At 40.3% G+C, this 16,146-nt stretch overlaps 2 protein-coding genes across 2 annotated transcripts in view; one reads left to right on the top strand and one right to left on the bottom strand.

Annotated features, from left to right (window-relative positions):
- LOC124283838 (delphilin-like) overlaps positions 1–3,644 on the bottom strand; it is a 72,744-nt gene extending 69,100 nt beyond the window's left edge. The window contains 2 exon segments of the mRNA XM_046719868.1: positions 1,701–2,195; positions 3,541–3,644. Coding sequence (XP_046575824.1) covers positions 1,701–2,001 — 301 coding nt within the window. The 5' untranslated portion in view covers positions 2,002–2,195; positions 3,541–3,644.
- A 106-nt stretch (positions 3,645–3,750) lies between these two features.
- LOC124283810 (palmitoyltransferase ZDHHC4-like) lies at positions 3,751–14,437 on the top strand. Its single transcript, XM_046719835.1, has 6 exons — positions 3,751–3,889; positions 4,934–5,176; positions 5,750–5,823; positions 10,153–10,457; positions 11,816–12,063; positions 13,309–14,437. The coding sequence occupies exons 2-6, from the start codon at positions 5,048–5,050 to the stop codon at positions 13,588–13,590; spliced, it is 1,038 nt and encodes a 345-aa protein (XP_046575791.1). The 5' UTR covers positions 3,751–3,889; positions 4,934–5,047; the 3' UTR covers positions 13,591–14,437.
- Positions 14,438–16,146: the final 1,709 nt, after the last annotated feature.

Genomic DNA, 16,146 nt, shown 5'->3' on the forward strand with positions numbered 1-16,146 from the left:
GAATTCTGGTCCATAGAGCATCTGTAATGCTATGCCTACCTTAAGTATAATTCAAAGTATGTGAGCTATGATCTATAATTCAAAATATGTGAGCTTAGTGCTTTAAGGAACTGATTTCAGTTTCACTCCAAGGAATCCATGATGAAATCTGTGATTCATAACTTTTAAGTAGTACTGTTAATTTTTATTGGATTTCTTGGGAAGATTAGATTGATTCAACCCTGAACTTTGAACATACATGATTCTTATTGGTCAATCAGTCTTCAAATCACATAAAAAACATCTCAGATTGAAACAGCTGTTTTGACAATGCATACTGTTGCAAAAATCACTAAAGCTCATGATCATTTAAATACGAAGTAACCTAACTCTAAACAGATATGTATATTTCCTATATATAACATATGGTAAGGCTCATATATGAAATATGATAATGGAACAGTGAATTGCAGAGTTTCAAAGACACAGTTAAATGTCTTTTGAGAATTTATTTTTGAATTTTGGCATCATATGCAGTCTAAGACAGCTGTGGTTCTTTTTTTCCTTCATCGATTAAAAACATGCCTCATTTGAAACAGTGTGTGAGTGAGTTTAGTTTTACGCCGCACTCTGCAATATTCCAGCTCTATGGGAGCAGTCTGTAAATAATCGAGCCTGGACCAGACAACCCAGTGATCAACAGCATGAGCATCGATCTGCGCAATTGGGATACAATAAATCTGTGAGTCTGACCACCTGATCCCGTAGTTGTGTCTTACAACAGGCATGGGTTACTGAAGATCAATTCTAGCCCGGATCCTCACGGGTCCATTTGAAACGGACACTGTATCCAAGCTTCACAACTGACATCGTATCAGAGAGCTGAGTTCAACATGTGTCTAGTTGTTATTGTTGGTATTCTTGGTTGGAAAAACAAGAATAGCGTTTGTTTTTCTATAAAACATGATAAGTGTATCTTTAGGAAAGTGGTAAACCAGAATTCTCATTGTATACATGTATTTTGTAAAGGTTAAGTTTTTGTTTGTGTTTTTATCCAGCAAACAGTGAACATCGTAAAGATAGTGCCAGGTGAATATATACGTGTGTGTGATGGGATATTGATATACGTTTCTTTACTGTTTAAACCACATTCAGAAATATTCCACCTCAGGATTTTACCTCAACTCACATGGGAGTCGAGGGACCCTAATTATTAGTTTTAAGGGGCCTTGATGACAATATGAGGGTCCTGTGGAGAAACAGTGTAGAGGAGTGTATGTTTTGATAATTTCTTGAGAACCTTGAATGAATCATTGATCATGTGGACTGATGGATGAAATGATGCATGTAACTGCCCTGAAAGAATCAACCAAACACTTGGCAAAGTCATTGATGTGTTGTGGGTACAATGAATAATATTTTGCATCCTTTTGGATGCAGTGAATTGTTTTTCTGCGTACATTATCTACCTTTGTGTGTACTGGACGCACGTTTACGCGTCACGTAAAACCCTTGAGCAATATGAAAGTGGCCTGTAAATAACGGTAATTAAGTTGGACTAGATAATCCTGTGATTGATACTGCGATCATTGATACAAGGGTACAGTGACGTGCAGTTGACCATGCCTGCACTGAGTGACCATCAGACCAATATGGTCAGCAAAGGTTGCTGGGGACCAATTCCGACCAAGAATCTAGACAGGGTGTTTCCCAATACGCACCTATCCTTAGTCCGGCTCTGTAGGCAGGACTTCCGAAGTCGACAGCTCCCACAACCAGAGGGCGCCCTTCCACTAGAGTAAATCCGTACCCTGTTGCATTCCGAGCGGGTATATCCACTTGACACAGACATGACACTACTTCGACTCCTGGAGGCTGGGCACGGCTTTGTTTGGCGAGTATTCTCAATGATTCTGCCGACAGAGCCGTCACATCTCGTCCCTCCAGCTGCAGAAGCTGGTCTCCGGCATAAGCCCTGACCGATGAGCAACACTGCCCTTCTCCACATAGATAACATAACATGGACCACGCCCATATATCTGAAAGCCATAAGACAGAGGCCACTTCACTGGCACCCTCAGCGGCATGGCGTTGGTTAAACAATTCACAAATTACTGTACTGGAGATATCACTCAGATTAGGTATCCATCAATGGCTGCGAATCTTCTTATTCCTTACTTTCTTTAAGTATAGTCCATTTTGGGGACAGAACAATTCTGAAATTGAAGTTCCATAAATTTTTAATCAAAATCATATTAAAGTTGAATCAAATGTCATTAAACCCTCATAAATCAACAGACAATAAAGGAATAAACATGATCAGTAGTCTGTGATAAGTGAAATGACAGCTAGTTTACAAAACTCACTCAACCCAAATGAACAGTGTACTAGTTGGAAAAGAACAAAGGTGTCTACCTGTGGAATGAGAAAAGTTTATAATTTTACATCTATCTCCAAAACCAAAGTCTAAAACATAATAAAACACAAACATATCAGAGCTGTCAACCCCTAAAGATGGTTTGGAGTGAGACTGAAAAAATTAAGCCGGGGTCCAGCCGGGGTCATGTCGAGGGCGATGCCCTGGTGGGGGGTCTCTGGGGGAGAAGCCCCTTGAAAATGAAAATTTTCATTTGGAGCCTTCTGGTGGCATTATTTTGACACTAAAAAGACATGCTAATAAAAATAAGCCGAATCATTAGCATAAACAGTTTTTCTGTTCATTCATCATGTTTTCACGCAAAAAGCGAAAATGAGTATTAATTTTGAAATTATTCTTGGCTACCAGATATGCGTGAGATTATTATTTTATGACATTTGATCGTGAGACTGAACCAGGTATGACACGTACCAAATTTCTCTTTCACACAAACAGAAGTTCTGCATCATTTCAAAATTTACCGTTAGGATCCTGAACCAACTCAATTAGGTCAAAAGTGCAGTCACCTGGCCTTAGTCAGAGCTCCATGAGTTCATCTATTATTCACAATCATCACATTAATTTGGATACTCAACGTCTGATTTGGAACATCGCCACATAGGTTGTGTTCATCACAGCCAAATTCAGGGAAAGAAGTGCCACTTTACACTGTGCTTATATCCACATACATATTCCAACATATTGTGTATAGCTAACAAGTAATACAGCATTAATCATATTTATATACTGAGCTATTAGGGTGTGTACTTATAAAATCAATAAAACCTTTGTGCCAAATGGTGAATATATTATTGAACATAATATGACTGTTATTGAAGAGCACTGTTGGAATATTTCTCAGTTTCTTGCACAAAAGATTACACTGTATTCTATCTCTTAAGGAAAAATATTTCTGCTAAGATGTTTTGAAAGTATCATAGAAAGTACGAAGGGGTTACTGTTTGAGTGTACTGACAGTAATCTACATGCACTTGCATAGATGATGGAGAATGTCATATCTTGAATATTCTCGACAAATGCATTAATTGTAAAAGTCTTTTGAACTAACACCTTCACTTTCACAAGAAAACCAATTAGTTGATAATCACGTGATTTGTGAAGCTGTCAACATTTAGAAAAGTTACCTTTGAAGCCGTTTCATCTCAGTCCATCGCAGTGACACACATTTACCTGTTCAGCGCGACCTATCAAACGATGTCTCACCGCTGCATAGTGAATAAATCCTATATCGATCAACAGCAACAAGTTGCGTTCGAAGCTAGCGCGCTGATCAATATTATGTCACGTGACGCCACGTGAGAAGCTGTTGATGTAAACTTCCGGTTTCACACGTGCGTAAGAATGGCTGCTGAAGTTGTAAACACGCCGAAAGAACAGCGTTTGTTTTGACGATCCGTGGCGTCTTGGCAACGGGGAAGCGCTGGCGCTGTTCTTCAGATGATAGAGCAGAATATGTTGCACGTGGAACCAGAGGTAAAGGTTTCTCTGCTCGTTGAACAGAAACTAAAATAGAGCTGTGGTTTTGCCAACCCAAATGTCGTGTGTTGTCGATATACTGCAGATGGACATGATTTCTGCAATGTAAATGAATCTTGACATTTGACAAATCGATGTATCATGTCAAAGTCACCTTGTCAACATATGTCTCTTCCCAAGGACTTCTCAATGCTTATATTTCGACACTTGAAAGACGGCTTGCCACTTTGATGTTTTACTTTCACGCCTATTTCGAACATGGACACATTATTGATTACCAATAATTGAGATTAACAACACGATATGTGTGAATCATGACGTTATGCTTGATTCATCCCCGTGTGTAGGCGATTTATGTCCTCATAAAAGAACTGGAGGCCACGATCGGTGAAACTTCAATCATGCCATCTACACTAATGAAATGAATGCTGTATGGGCTTGAATGGAGTAATCATAGTCACATGAAAGTTTTGAGACAGCTTGTGTTATTTTAGATATATATCTGTATACATTCTGGATTCTTGCCACTTTCATATTTCCTTGTTTGGTCGGCTTTAGCAATGAATGTATGATGATAATGGTAGGCTGGAATACAAGAGGTCAGACACCTTCCCAAATGTCGGTAAACAAATGCGCACAAGCTCCTCCCTACAGCTGTAGCTGTCTTTTTTTTATGAAGCTGCCTGACTAATATAACAGGGTTTGGTGGTCTTACCCAGATACAGTGAAACAAATACTGTTGTAAAAATGTCTGTTTTAGCTTCCAGTGTTCATGGTGTTACTGAAATAAAGAGTAACCATTGTCTGATTGGTTACATCCGTGTTGCCATCTCGCGTTTGATTGGGCGGTCATAGGTCGCTCAAACATTAGCTGACGCGACCTTCGACTCAGCAGTGTAACGAATAATACTGAGTCTAAGTTTACTTAGACTGGATTAAAAGCAGACAATAATGAATTTTATCACTTTCTTAAACATTTAATGTTATTTTTCTAAAGTTGTAGTCACACTGACTCACAGATATTGATCTCTTTTGCTGCAGGTGACAAAACTGTGATGTAGTACTTCTAACGTCTTCACGCCAGTAAGCCATCGTTGATAGTAGTGCGTGACCTGACCCATTAGCCTTGACCTTGACCTGACCTACCGAGCCATCATGGACTTCATCCTCCTCTTCACCATCTACATATCCCTTTTTGGATTGTTTGTCGTGTTTTACTTGTTTGGAAACCACCCGTTGCTGAATAGTGGTGTGGTGGGCAGACTGAAGGAAAACGTAATACAGGTACTGAGTAAAGATTGGAGTGAGTGAGTTTGGTTTTACGCCACATTCAGCAATATTCCAGCAATCTGTAAATAATCGAGTCTGGACAAGACAATCCAGTGATCAACAGCATGAGCATCGATCTGCACAATTGGGAACCAATGACATGTGTCAACAAAGCCAGCGAGCCTGACCACCTGATCCCGTTAGTCGCCTCTTACGACAAGCATAGGTTACTGAAGGTTCATTCTAACCCGGACCTTCATGGGTAGTAAAGATTTAACCCGGACCTTCACGGGTAGTAAAGATTGGAATATTTACCAAACTTTCAAAGGGATACCTATGTAAAGCGTGTGACGTGTCATCATTTATTTTTGTAATTTTTCTACTGCCATGATATCTGCATCGATCATATGAATCATGTGAGTTTAGAATATGTTATGGGAAGAAATGTTTATTTGAAAATGGTCATGCAGCAATGATTTTATTCAATTGGCAACCATTGTCTTTTGATAAATGGAAATCAAATTTCATTGGTCAATTGCCAATAGAATGAACATATCATGATGTGATGTAACTGGAGATCTCTTTCAGACTGTGATGTTCTGCATCCCAAGCTCAGTCCTCCAGATCGGATCCGACTCTGCATACTACCTGTTTAATACAAGGTAGGGAAAACTAGTTTGTGAGACTCAGTTGTGCTACCTGTTAACACTACGTAGGGAGGTAGTTTGTGAGACACAGTTGTGCTACCTGTTATACACTAAGTAGGGAGGTAGTTTGTGAGACACAGTTGTGCTACCTGTTTACACTAAGTAGGGAGGTAGTTTGTGAGACACAGTTGTGCTACCTGTTTACACAAAGTAGGGAGGTAGTTTGTGAGACACAGTTGTGCTACCTGTTAACACTAGGTAGGTAGTTTGTGAGACACAGTTGTGCTACCTGTTAACACAAAGTAGGGAGGTAGTTTGTGAGACACAGTTGTGCTACCTGTTAACACAAAGTAGGGAGGTAGTTTGTGAGACACAGTTGTGCTACCTGTTTGTGAGACACAGTTGTGCACACAAAGTAGGGAGGTAGTTTGTGAGAGACACAGTTGTGCTACCTGTTAACACAGTAGGTGAGAGACTCAGTAGTTTACCTGTTAACACAAAGTAGGGAGACACACAGTTGTGCACCTGTTAACCTAAGTAGGGAGGTAGTTACCTGTTAACACTAAGTAGGGAAGTAGGGAGGTAGTTTTGTGAGACACAGTTGTGCTACCTGTTAACACACAGTAGGGAGGTAGTAGGGAGGTAGTTAACACAAAGTAGGGAGGAGGTTTGTGAGAGACACAGTTGTGCTACCTGTTAACACAAAGTAGGAGGTAGTAGAGACACAGTTGTGCTACCTGTTAACACAAAGTAGGGAGGTAGTTTGTGAGACACAGTTGTGCTACCTGTTAACACAAAGTAGGGAGGTAGTTTGTGAGACACAGTTGTGCTACCTGTTAACACAAAGTAGGGAGGTAGTTTGTGAGACACAGTTGTGCTACCTGTTAACACAAAAAGTACAAGTAGAGACACAGTTGTGCTACCTGTTAACACAAAGTAGGGAGGTAGTTTGTGAGACACAGTTGTGCTACCTGTTAACACAAAGTAGGGAGGTAGTTTGTGAGACACAGTTGTGCTACCTGTTAACACTAAGTAGGGAGGTAGTTTGTGAGACACAGTTGTGCTACCTGTTAACACAAAGTAGGGAGGTAGTTTGTGAGACACAGTTGTGCTACCTGTTAACACAAAGTAGGGAGGTAGTTTGTGAGACACAGTTGTGCTACCTGTTAACACAAAGTAGGGAGGTAGTTTGTGAGACACAGTTGTGCTACCTGTTAACACAAAGTAGGGAGGTAGTTTGTGAGACACAGTTGTGCTACCTGTTACACACACCTGTTAACAGTAGGGAGGTAGTTTGTGAGACACAGTTGTGCTACCTGTTAACAACACAAAGTAGGGAGGTAGTTTGTGAGACACAGTTGTGCTACCTGTTAACACAAAGTAGGGAGGTAGTTTGTGAGACACAGTTGTTGCTACCTGTTAACACAAAGTAGGGAGGTAGTTTGTGAGACACAGTTGTGCTACCTGTTAACACAAAGTAGGGAGGTAGTTTGTGAGACACAGTTGTGCTACCTGTTAACACAAAGTAGGGAGGTAGTTTGACACAGTTGTGCTACCTGTTAACACAGTTGTGCTACCTGTTAACACAAAGTAGGGAGGTAGTTTGTGAGACACAGTTGTGCTACCTGTTAACACAAAGTAGGGAGGTAGTTTGTGAGACACAGTTGTGCTACCTGTTAACACAAAGTAGGGAGGTAGTTTGTGAGACACAGTTGTGCTACCTGTTAACACAAAGTAGGGAGGTAGTTTGTGAGACTCAGTTGTGCTACCTGTTAACACAAAGTAGGGAGGTAGTTTGTGAGACACAGTTGTGCTACCTGTTAACACACAAAGTAGGGAGGTAGTTTGTGAGACACAGTTGTGCTACCTGTTTAACACAAAGTAGGAGTAGTTTGTAGAGACACAGTTGTGCTACCTGTTAACACAAAGTAGGAGGTAGTTTGTGAGACACAGTTGTGCCAAATTTGTTAAACACAAAGTAGGGAGGTAGTTTGTGAGACACAGTTGTGCTACCTGTTAACACAAAGTAGGGAGGTAGTTTGTGAGACACAGTTGTGCTACCTGTTACACACAAGGGAGGTAGGGAGGTAGTTTGTGAGACACAGTTGTGCTACCTGTTAACACAAAGTAGGGAGGTAGTTTGTGAGACACAGTTGTGCTACCTGTTAACACAAAGTAGGGAGGTAGTTTGTGTGAGACAAAGTAGGGAGGTAGCCACCCGTTAACACAAAGTGACAGTTGTGCTACCTGTTAACACAAAGTAGGGAGGTAGTTTGTGAGACACAGTTGTGCTACCTGTTAACACAAAGTAGGGAGGTAGTTTTGTGAGACACAGTTGTGCTACCTGTTAACACACAAGTAGGGTAGGGGTAGTTTGTGAGACACAGTTGTGCTACCTGTTAACACAAAGTAGGGAGGTAGTTTGTGAGACACAGTTGTGCTACCTGTTAACACAAAGTAGGGAGGTAGTTTGTGAGACACAGTTGTGCTACCTGTTAACACAAAGTAGGGAGGTAGTTTTTGTGAGACACAGTTGAGGTAGCTACCTGTTAACACAAACAAAGTAGGGAGGTAGTTTGTGAGACACAGTTGTGCTACCTGTTAACACAAAGTAAGTAGGGAGGTAGTTTTGTGAGACACAGTTGTGCTACCTGTTAACACAAAGTAGGGAGGTAGTTTGTGAGACACAGTTGTGCTACCTGTTAACACAAAGTAGGGAGGTAGTTTGTGAGACACAGTTGTGCTACCTGTTAACACAAAGTAGGGAGGTAGTTTGTGAGACACAGTTGTGCTACCTGTTAACACAAAGTAGGGAGGTAGTTTGTGAGACACAGTTGTGCTACCTGTTAACACAAAGTAGGGAGGTAGTTTGTGAGACACAGTTGTGCTACCTGTTAACACAAAGTAGGGAGGTAGTTTGTGAGACACAGTTGTGCTACCTGTTAACACAAAGTAGGGAGGTAGTTTGTAGAGAGTAGCTACCTGTTAACACAAAGTAGGGAGGTAGTTTGTGAGACACAGTTGTGCTACCTGTTAACACAAAGTAGGGAGGTAGTTTGTGAGACACAGTTGTGCTACCTGTTAACACAAAGTAGGGAGGTAGTTTGTGAGACACAGTTGTGCTACCTGTTAACACAAAGTAGGGAGGTAGTTTGTGAGACACAGTTGTGCTACCTGTAAACACAAAGTAGGGAGGTGATGCAAACCGGGCAGATATATATGATACATGTAAGACTTGCTGCCTGTATTGACATCGCAGGAACTACTTTGATTGCTTGTCATAAGTACATTTCTGATGAAACCTGAAACCATGTGATCTCTAAACAATATATGAGGTATTAAAGATGCCGGTTGTCACCCCACTGTGTGAGAAAGATAAAAAAGTTATTTATTCAGGAAAAGATGTCAGTGTATCATTAATGTGATCCACAGTAACATGATACAGTAATAAATAAATGCAAAAATCTGCCAACCTGAAACGTGACTGAATATTTATGAATTTGCACACAGCATGTGTATTGCAATGCTTGATGCATTCTGTGACACGAGTAAGAAGCCGTTTTAGGCATAAGGTGTTTATGTACTTTATTTCCCATAGGATTAGAAATAACTGAGGTCATAAAAATTGTGAAGTTAATAAGAATCGTATTTGACATAAGGTCAGAATGACATGATCCTGAAAATTTCATAGCTGAAAATTGACGTCATTTAACAAGGGTGATTTTCTTGGAGGCTGTAATCAGTTCATTTTGATACAAAGTGGCTCTGAAGAATTAAGAAATATGGGTAATGTGTGAATTATTTTACTTGTTTTGTGTCGTACTACCTTCATGAAACATCGTCGCAATATGGCTGCAATATTGCCGATGTGACGTTAAATTTTATCTCACTCACTTCATGAAACACATGTCTGAATTCATGCAATAGACTTGCTCTTACTTAGGTAATGTAAGAATTCTGACACTCGTTTCAAAATAATCAGTATAACACTTGTGGTTGTGTGATTATCTGGTTATATCTTTGTATAAACTCCATATTAAAAGAACTGAAAATGAGCTGGTTTTATCTGACTGAAATCAGGATTCTTGTATTACCGACATCATGACTTTGTTGTAAAAACTAGAGTAACATCAGGTCTCTGAAATGAACATATTTTACAGAAAAAATGGCTCCGAAATTATAATCATAAAACATAATGAAAAGCAGCCCAGAGACTTTCTTTTTCCTGAGAATGTGGTCATCTTGATTTGCCACATATTGTAGACTTGCATGGGCTTTCTTGGATATATTTGTTTTAGGGTTTGCATGACAGACTATTGTAAAAACATGCTCTGCCTCTTCCAGAAACCACATTATGCAGTGTGTGTTTGGCCTGTTGGTTCTGATGGGTCACGCTATCTGGATGTTGGATCTGCTGCCAGTCTTCTACACCCTGGACCCCGACACCAACCACATCATCGTCCCCATCTCCATCGCCTTCATCAACCTGGCCTGCTTCCACTACAGCTGCACCACCAGTGCAGGGGAGATAACCCCGACCAACCAGGAAAAGCTGTGTTCCGTGTACAAGCCCGACAAACTGCTGTACAGATCAGGGGCTGTTTGCTGTACATGTAAACTAGAGAAACCTCCCAGGTCCAAACACTGTAGTAAGTGGACACAAGAATAGTAAAATGTGCATAGTCTGAAATTTCTTATACATGTATGGAAGTGCCAATGCATGGTTCAAATTGTATGTGCCTGGAAGGAAATCTGTTTGTTTAAGTTTATTATTTTGTGCTCGAGTTACATTTTCTTCAGCAAAAGTCATTACTGAATTTTCCTGATAGTACGTCACATCAGTTTTAAACTCAGGGGTCAGGCCAAGGTGTCTCCATGTGGAAAAGGGACGGTGGGGTAGCCTAGTGGTTAAAGCGTTGGCTCGTAACGCCGAAGACCCGGGTTCGAATCCCCACATGGGTACAATGTGTGAAACCCATTTCTGGTGTTCCCCGGCTGTAATGTTGCTGAAATATTGCTAAAAGCGCGTAAAACCAAACTCAGTCAGTCAGCCATGTGGAAAAGAAATAGGAAAGTGCTAATGGAGCAATGACTCCAGAAGATTCAAAGTCATTTTAGGAATGCTTCAATGACTTTGTCCTCCACGCAAAGAGCCAGGTTTTGAAGCAGAATTGAAAATTCACATTTCTAAGAGGCCCCCCCTGGCTGATTTTTTAAAGCAAGGGCAAAATTTCTGAGTGAAGGTTGTTACTACTTCTTACTTAACGTATGGTGAAATGATTTTCAAAAGTTTATTTGGCACAGTTATATTCCAAAGTGGATATATGAATAAGCTGAGTGAGTGAGTGTGTTGAGTTTTACACAGCACTCAGCAATATTCCAGCTATATGACGGCGTTCTGTAAATAATCAAGTCTGAACCAGACAATCCTGTGATCAACAGCATGAGCATCGACCTGCGCAATTGGGAACTGATGACATGTGTCAACCAAGCCAGCGAGCCTGACCACCCGATCTCGTTAGTCGCCTCTTACGACAAGCATGGTTTACTGACTGTTCATTCTAACCTGGACTTTCACGGGTTGAATAAGCTGAGAGATGATGAGAGAATCCATGGGTCCATTCTCACAAATGCCATTATCAAACAAATTACATCATGATACATATGTTGTATTCCTAATAAGTGATAATTATTTTAAAGAAACACAAACATCTGATCATTTAGTTATGGTAGTATGACCCTATAACATAAAAATCATCAAATGTTCAAGACACATTTCCACTCAATCAAGTAACTATAGAAACAATGATTGAAAACAATTTCATGAAAAGACTTTAGAAACTGCATATGAAAACAATGTTTGCGGTAACCACTCCCTTTACCGCATATCGCTGTATGATTTTCTACATACATTTCTCTCCCTTTGGTTTGATGACATGTAGAATTTGATTCTTTTCACATGTCCTTTACGAGTTGTACACAGAGTACAGGTTTGTCCTTTGCGCAGGTATCTGTGATAAGTGTGTGCACCGCTTCGACCACCACTGCGTGTGGACCAACAACTGCGTTGAGGCGGCCAATGTCCGCTTCTTCAACTTCTTCCTCATGTCCCTTGTCGTCATGTGCCTCAACGGGGCCTACATGTGTTTTCGGGCTCTGTACCTCATCGTCAGTCGCATGAAGCTGCTGCAGACGTCGTACGTCGACACTAGGACGGGCGAGGTGAAGCCCATCACGTTAGCAGTTTTGTGTCAGGTAAGATTTAAGCTGTTGAACATATTGCTGAAGTTTGAAATTGAGGTTTTGGAACAAGAAATCTCAAATCTGTAATCTATGCCCATTATTAGCACCTGTTGATTTATCCTTCTGTTATTACCTGTTCATGCAGCCTCCCTCTGTTTCAGCACCTGTTCATGTAGCACCATCTGTGTAAGCACCTGTTCATGCAGAATCCTGTAGTATCTCTTTGCTTCAGCACCTGTTCATGCAGCACCTGTTCATGCAGTATCACGATGCAGCATCTCTCTGTTTCAGCAACTGTTCATGCAGCACTATCAGTTTCAGCACCTGTTCATGCAGCACCATGATACAGCATCTCTGTTTCAGCACCTGTTCATGCAGCACCATCAGTTTGAGCACCTGTTCATGCAGTATCATGATGCAGCATCTCTCTGTTTCAGCACCTGTTCATGCAGTATCATGATGCAGCATCTCTCTGTTTCAGCACTTGTTCATGCAGCACCTGAAGTAGTATCTCTGTTTCAGCACCTGTTCATGCAGTATCATGATGCAGCATCTCTGTTTCAGCACTTGTTCATGCAGCACCTGAAGTAGTATCTCTCTGTTTCAGCACCTGTTCATGCTGTATCATGATGCAGCATCTCTCTGTTTCAGCACTTGTTCATGCAGCACCTGAAGAAGTATCTCTCTGTTTCAGCACCTGTTCATGCAGCATCTCTCTGTTTCAGCCCCTGTTCATGCAGCACCATCAGTTTCAGCACCTGTTCATGCAGCATCATGATGCATCATCTGTTTCAGCATATGTTCATGCAGCACCTGATGTAGTATCTCTGTTTCAGCACCTGTTCATGCAGCATCTCTCTGTTTCAGCACCATGATGTAGTATCTCTCTGTTTCAGCAGCTGTTCATGCAGCATCTCTCTGTTTCAGCACCTGTTCATGCAGCATCTCTCTGTTTAGGCACCATGATGTAGTATCTCTCTGTTTCAGCACCTGTTCATGCAGCATCTCTCTGTTTCAGCACCTGTTCATGCAGCATCTCTCTGTTTAGGCACCATGATGTAGTATCTCTCTGTTTCAGCACCTGTTCATGCAGCATCTCTCTGTTTCAGCACCTGTTCATGCAGCATCTCTCTGTTTCAGCACCTGTTCATGCAGCACCTGATGTAGTATCTCTCTGTTTCAGCACCTGTTCATGCAGCATCTCTCTGTTTCAGCACCTGTTCATGCAGTACCTGATGTAGTATCTCTCTGTTTCAGCACCTGTTCATGCAGCACCCCGCTGTGTATTCCTGGCAGCATCCCTGTCTGTGCTCATCGTGCTCCTGGGCACATTTATGGGCTACCACCTCTACCTGGTGGTCACCAACCAAACCACCAACGAACGATACAAAGTGTCATATCTGGCTGAGAAGGAATATATTGAAACAGGAGACACTCAGCGGAGGAAGAAACTCCTGGCTCATAGACCCTATGATAAAGGCCTACTACAGAATATTTACGAAGTCTTATTCCCTTGGAGTGTCATCAGGTCCGCGTTGAAAGCCAAGGGGAGATAACTCTTTACATTCCTATATCCATCACTCAGGATTCTTTTAAGGCAGTTTATCTAAATGCGAGATAACACCGATGTATATGGTCCATTACAGGTTTTCATTTGTATATATACATAAAGAATGTTGTCAGGTCTGTAGTACCTTATTAACACTTGAATTGTATTTATTGCTAACAGTATTACTCTAGACGCCAAACAGACTGTAGTGATGCTTGCTTTGAAGGATTCCTGGAATTCAATCTTTAGATAATTGTCTTTTCTAAAGCATTACTTCATGGTCAAATCTTGTATTGGCTTGTATCTTTTGTTATCGAAACACATTTGTAAATATGTAAAGACAAACACTCACATCATGGAGATACACCTAACAAGATGGAGATACACGTGATGTAGAATATGAAAGTATTTAAGCTGTGATTTAACTAGAGATGCTGTGATTTAAGAAATCATGATTCTTGCAATTATTATGAAACATAATCAAATTTCACAATCAATTTTGAAAAGAATAGTTACTCTGTCTGAGAATATGAACTGATGTGAAATCATTATTGATACACATTAAGTTTGTAAATATGAAAACATAAAATATCTGTGATGACATTTCAATTGAAGTCCACATTATTTGCTTCTGCATTGAAATTCAGAACAGAAAAAAGTGACAACTATTTTTCATACTCACGAGATATCTCTGCTAAAACAGAGTTGTTTGTACAATTAAGACTATATGTTAATCATGTCTTTGATAATGACTAATGTACAGGTGTCTCTGGTGAGATGTACTAACTTGATTACAGACGGGGGATGCTGATGGTGGAGGATGCTCATGATGATGGGTATCAGTTATACAACCTGTACATATTAATATTGTCGTTCATATTCTGTCTCATGTTAAAATGTTCTTTAATGCCTTACTTTACACCTCTGTACTTTGCATCCTTCATGTATGATGATGATGATGATGATGATGTCATTATTCATTAGTTTTGATAGTTGTGTTATAAAATACGTTAAATTCTTTCATAACCATTTCACCAAATTCAAGTCAGTAGAGCCTTACGCACAACTTTGTACCAAAGCAACACAATATGTGATATTTTTGTACCAAACAATGTACTTACTGAGAACAATACCAAAAATAATAATAACTTCAGCAACAATAACATTGGCTGTAGTTGTATTGAATAAGGTGAGCTATATGGTTCTTTTGTGAAAATCAATACAGATTTCCTTACTCATCAATTGTTTAAATGGTGGGGATTTTCTAAGAATATTTCCAGCATCAATTATACGTTGTAAGAAATGACATATTTGGACTGGACGGTCAGACTTGCTGACTGGCTCTTTCATGTTGTGATGTCCTTAGTGGCTGTTACTCTATGTCGTTTGTCATCTCGTTCGTGTGATCCAGTGTTTGTTTACTGATGTAACTTCATGCAGATTCTGGAACATTCTTTCACTCATTCCTTATATGCTCCGTGGAGCTTGTAAGGTGTTTGTCTCATGAAATGAGACTTAATCATTCATCGCTTTTAAAATTCCATCACATTTTTACATCCGCCATATTTGTTTGCAACCCAGTTGAGAACAGCCCAAACCTCTGGCTCCTTGGCCTTTTGATGCTAATGAGCGAACTACTCTTAATGGGTACAAGTATTAAAAGATCTTGAAAAGGTATTTAGCAGCGTAGGATCAAACTTAGACTGTTTTCAAGTCTTGTAACCACCGACCTACTCTGCTGTCCATCCTAGATGGAGTTTGTGTGTATTGAAAGACAGCTGTAGTTATTTCAAGATACAGTGGAAGCTGGAAGCTGTCCAGTCCGGCAAGTTGTCAACAACGGCATAAAATCTCAGTCCTGTCCCTGGCTAGTACATTTATCATCTTTTAAAAGCTCTGTAATGCGGCAGCTGTCAATTCCGGATCTCGGCATGAAATAAGCCGCCCGAATATGTGTTTATACAGTAATCAGCGCTGTCTAATCCGACACGTGGGGAGAAGACATGTATTGTCACCAATTAATCCTGCATTGAAACTACATGGTTGCTGACAAAGATTATTTAATCTTAGTTCAGTGTGGGTATACTTGTACATGTAATTAGTGAGTTGAGTCAATGTGTGCAGTAGTTGAGAGAACCACGTGATACAACAATGTATATGAGTGTGACAAAACTGGTTCATCTATAGTCGTAGGTAAAAGTGTCAGCTCTACAATCTGGCACGCTGTCTAATCTGGATTATTTCTTCAGTCCTGATTAGTGCCGGTTTACACAGCTTCCACTGTACATCATCTACACAGCAACTGGCCAGTATACACTACACTCCTCTATCACATCAATAAATAGTTGCATGTTGTACATGTCTACTTTCGGGGCGTGATTTAAAGCTTAGATGCAACCAAAAAGGTAAACATAATTAAAACACAATTACCATTTATTCATGACATATAATATACATTGCTGATTATGAAAAAACAACTAAACAAAATTATAAGCATGCAATGGCAAATCAAAAGTGCAATTTTTTGTACTTTGGTTTACTACCCT

Source organism: Haliotis rubra, unplaced genomic scaffold (genome assembly GCF_003918875.1).
Source record: "Haliotis rubra isolate DU_JTF1 unplaced genomic scaffold, ASM391887v1 Scf322, whole genome shotgun sequence".
Classification (NCBI taxonomy): Eukaryota; Metazoa; Mollusca; class Gastropoda; order Lepetellida; family Haliotidae; genus Haliotis; species Haliotis rubra.